Below are 3,813 nucleotides of genomic sequence, written 5' to 3' on the forward strand. Positions count from 1 at the left end.
TCCCAGAAAAAAATAGAGATTTTGGGTTACTTTTTTTAACCTGAAAATTGGGATTTTTTTTTTTTTTAAATCAGAGAAAACCAGGATCCCTGTTGATCCCAGCCCCCACAGAAGGTATACCTCACTCATTTAAGCATGATGTAGTTACAATTAATAGATGAAGATTGTTTTTCCCCTCATTTAATAAAGTTGAATTTTAAAAAAGGTCTTGGCCTACTGACTGTGGGGGGAGAGACAAGGAAATACAAAAATCACTTTAGTTTCTCTTCCTTCGTCCAGTAAGCAAAGTAGTTCACGTGGAGACGCACCAACACACAACCGAACCACTCAAGAGTTTGAAAGCGATGAGAATCCCAATGCTTCAACGCATCTGCCAGTCGCTAATGCAGGGTGTTAGGAAAAAAAGTTAGATTCTTTCAGTTAACCAGTTCATGTTGTTTCCTTCCTACGCCTTCTTACAAGGGCTTGGTGTTGGCCACCACTGAAGACAACAATACAGCACTAGACCAACCCCTGGCCTGCTCCACTGTGGCGATATATATATGGACCAGGTGTTGAGGGAGGAAGAGGGGAAATCACTATGCACTTCATAAAGCGATTTGCCCAGTCCGGTTATCTCTGGAACGTCATCCCTCCTGCATCTAAAAAAGAGCGAACTTGGTGGGAGGTTTTTTTTGGATGCTACTTTCTTACCGTAAGTTTTCCTTCATCTTGGTATTCTTCAGTTTAAATTTCTCTTTCTTGAAAAATTTCTTCAGTTTGTCTATTCTGTCCGAACTAGAGAAGAAGAAAACCAATGTAGATACCAGGCTTTGTGCCAAATGCCTGCCAGGGGCTATCCAGCAACAGGTCTGGAGACGGTCCTTTCTTCAGGGAGAAAGCACAGCCCCTACACAGCATTTAGTCCATTAAGCATGTACTTAATAACTCCAGCATGCAGGTAGATGCGTCATTCAGCGGCATGACAGACTCTTAAAATTTGCATTCAAATGATTATTATATAATAATTCAGCTTCTGTTCACACCACCTCTGACAGGGTGGGCCAGGGGGGAGTTTTGGCAATTCCCCTTCCCCCTGAATGTATAAAGAAAGAATTTTAGTGGAACTCCAAACAGTAAAAAAAAAATTAAACTGTACCTTCCCTGGCCCCATACCTGATGCACATGACAAAAAGGACAAGGACAGTGTTGCAGTTAAGGCTGTCCGATCTTGTTTCTGTTCCAAGCTCCGTCATAAATCTGTCCTGCGTGACCTTGAACAAGACCCTCCGGAGCCCATGCTTCAGTTCGTGCTTGGTCACAGAAGGGTGTTGCAAAGCTTACGGCCTTGATGGACCCCCGCCCCCAAACGTAGAAGGGAAGTTAGGTTTAAACCCTAGGTGAAATTTGTTACAGACTCCCCAGCTGGAAAGGAAGGGAGCAGGTGCACAGGCACAAGTCTAAACACCACCGTGTCCCAGAAACAAAGGCATCGGATCAATCATTAAGAAGACTTGAGGCTCAGGCCCTCCCCTGGTCTGCCACATCCAGTGGCTGTGTCAGCTGTGCTGAAAGGATGCATGGCAACAAGGCAAGAGGGAAATCCTCAAGCCAGTCGCTGACAACACAACTACTGGGAACTTCCTGGTCAGCCTTTTTAGCAGCCAACCAAATCTGCAAACTGGAAAGCTCAGACCAAGAGCATTATATGGAAATGTCAAGTGCCGCACCTTGATTTTACAAAGTTCGTCTGATTTCTCCACTGCATGCAATTATGACTGGAGAACATTTCTAATGAGCAGGTCCCAAGTTCACTGTGGGGGTTAAAACTTGTCAGTGGTAGCTTACATTTGTCATTCATTTTGTCTAAGTTGTATAATTAAACATTGTATACAGATGGCACCCTTTGGGCATCTTTTGCTGAGATTGTTTCGCCTCTGTCACTATACACGAACTTCACATGCAAGTCATTTCTCCAAAAAACTATTGAACATGTTCAGTCAAGTAGAGCAAGTTAACTAGTAACCTAGCATGGCATTATGTCTGGAGAATGACCTTAAATGCAAAGTACATATTCTGAACAAGGCAAGGCACTGTAGTTCAAACAGCAAGGCCTCCGTAGGTCGGGCATTTAATTCTGGAAGTGTTAGCTGGCATTTAAAAAGCAACATGGTGCGGGGGGGGGGGGTGAAAATCAATAGCTGTTCTACAGTTGGAAAAAAAAAAAAATCCACTTCCAGCCAGTAGCCACAGCAAGAGAAGTACATTCAGCTGCTATGAAATAAAGGCAATTAAATGAAAACTCACTCCAGTTTGGTTGGCATATCATCCCCATTCTGAACATCTTCATATGTTTCTTCATAGTTGTCTTCTGAAACTTGGAAACACAACAGCCAAATGTATTAAACCAAATGCAATGGCAACAAATTCAGAGACTTACTATAGAGAACAAAATTCTGCTCCAAAGAACTGCTTACTGTTACAAAGGAAAACTGCAAATTTACAAAAACTTCTTGGCTGTACTTTGAAATTTCAGTAGCAAAGTCAAGGTAGCCTCTTGCCAAAATTAGAGTAGTATTGATTACCAGGCAAATCTGAGAATGCACCACATATTTGTTCATTGTTAAAATATCATGCACGTTTCCCACCCAGCAATTTGAAAAGACGACATTGTGTATTATTCCATTTGCTAAAAGGTAGCATAGATAAGAAATGAAAATTGTAGCATAGTTAAGTATTAAACCATCCAGGAAATAAACTGCATTGTTACACAGTAAAACCTCGCTCGATCCAAGAGAGAAAAGATGCACTAAAACACAAAAATTCTTTCCTAATTCTACTTGGATAATATTGGACAAAATGGGATTGGCATCCTACAGACCATCATACATTACAAATCTATATTAGTACAGGTGTCATCACAGGACAACTAGTTTTAATTATAGTTTGCAATAGGGAGTCAGAGTGGTCTTAGCAACTATAATTACCACTACTCAGACTGGATGCAGACATCTAACAAAAGGGCAAGATTCACGAGTACACAAAAGGCTTAGTGTGTTAAAGCTTTACTTCAGTTCACTGGTGGAAAATTCTGTTCCCAGATTTCTTCATGTGGAGGTTTCAACAGGAAATGGAACGGATGATGTTTGAGGAAAGGTAGGGAGAGTACATTAGAGAAGGACGGGATAAAAAGTAGGCTTTTTGGAAGCTATGTTGGCTATATCAACACTGCCACTGGAAGAAGCAATTCCAGCACACACAGCTCTCTCAAGCTAGCTTTGAATCAGGTAGCAACAGCAGTGCTGCTAAGGTCCAAGTATGCAGGGTGCTTTACAGCCCATACTGCACCCCGTCCTGACCCAGCTTCAGCTCTGCTGGCATCCATTTAGTGTTAGCCCAGAAACCATTTGTACTGCACAGTGGGAGTGTTTAGGGGTCAAAGACAGAATACCTCCACAAGATGCTGAAAGTATTTAAGCCCACTCCAGACAAGCTGGACAGCAAAGCTTAAGGGCCAATGAAAAGAGTCTTTCCCATGCTTTTGGTAGAGATCCTGATGCCCAGCCCATTTTTTTTAAGGTTAACTACGAATCTGGCCAAGTCTTACTGCTGGGTTTAAGTGCAAAACAGGACCTTTGTGCACAGACTCACACTGACAAGTGCAAAGTGCTGCACCTGGGGAGGAACAACCGGCTCCATACCTACAGGCTGGGGACTCCCTTCTCATCAGGGCAGAGGCAGAAAAGGATCTTGGAGTCATCACTGATGCCAAGATGAACGTGGGCCGGCAGTGTGGGGACGCGGTCAGGAAGGCCAACCGCACCTTGTCCTGCA

The 3,813-nt window shown here is 43.0% G+C and overlaps 1 protein-coding gene across 3 annotated transcripts in view; it reads right to left on the bottom strand.

Annotated features, from left to right (window-relative positions):
* The window catches only part of CUNH1orf168 (chromosome unknown C1orf168 homolog), a 44,780-nt gene that overhangs the window by 9,906 nt on the left and 31,061 nt on the right, over window positions 1-3,813 (bottom strand). For 2 of the 3 annotated variants that reach the window (XM_019531492.1, XM_019531491.1), the window contains exons 12-13: window positions 2,287-2,356; window positions 694-777 (exon numbers count right to left, since the gene is read on the bottom strand). In XM_019531492.1, the coding sequence (XP_019387037.1) occupies window positions 694-777; window positions 2,287-2,356 (154 nt within the window). The remainder of the gene's footprint in view (window positions 1-693; window positions 778-2,286; window positions 2,357-3,813) is intronic. The other variant, XM_019531493.1, reaches the window with a different exon arrangement.

Source organism: Crocodylus porosus, unplaced genomic scaffold (genome assembly GCF_001723895.1).
Source record: "Crocodylus porosus isolate Cpor-Errol unplaced genomic scaffold, CroPor_comp1, whole genome shotgun sequence".
NCBI lineage: Eukaryota > Metazoa > Chordata > Crocodylia > Crocodylidae > Crocodylus > Crocodylus porosus.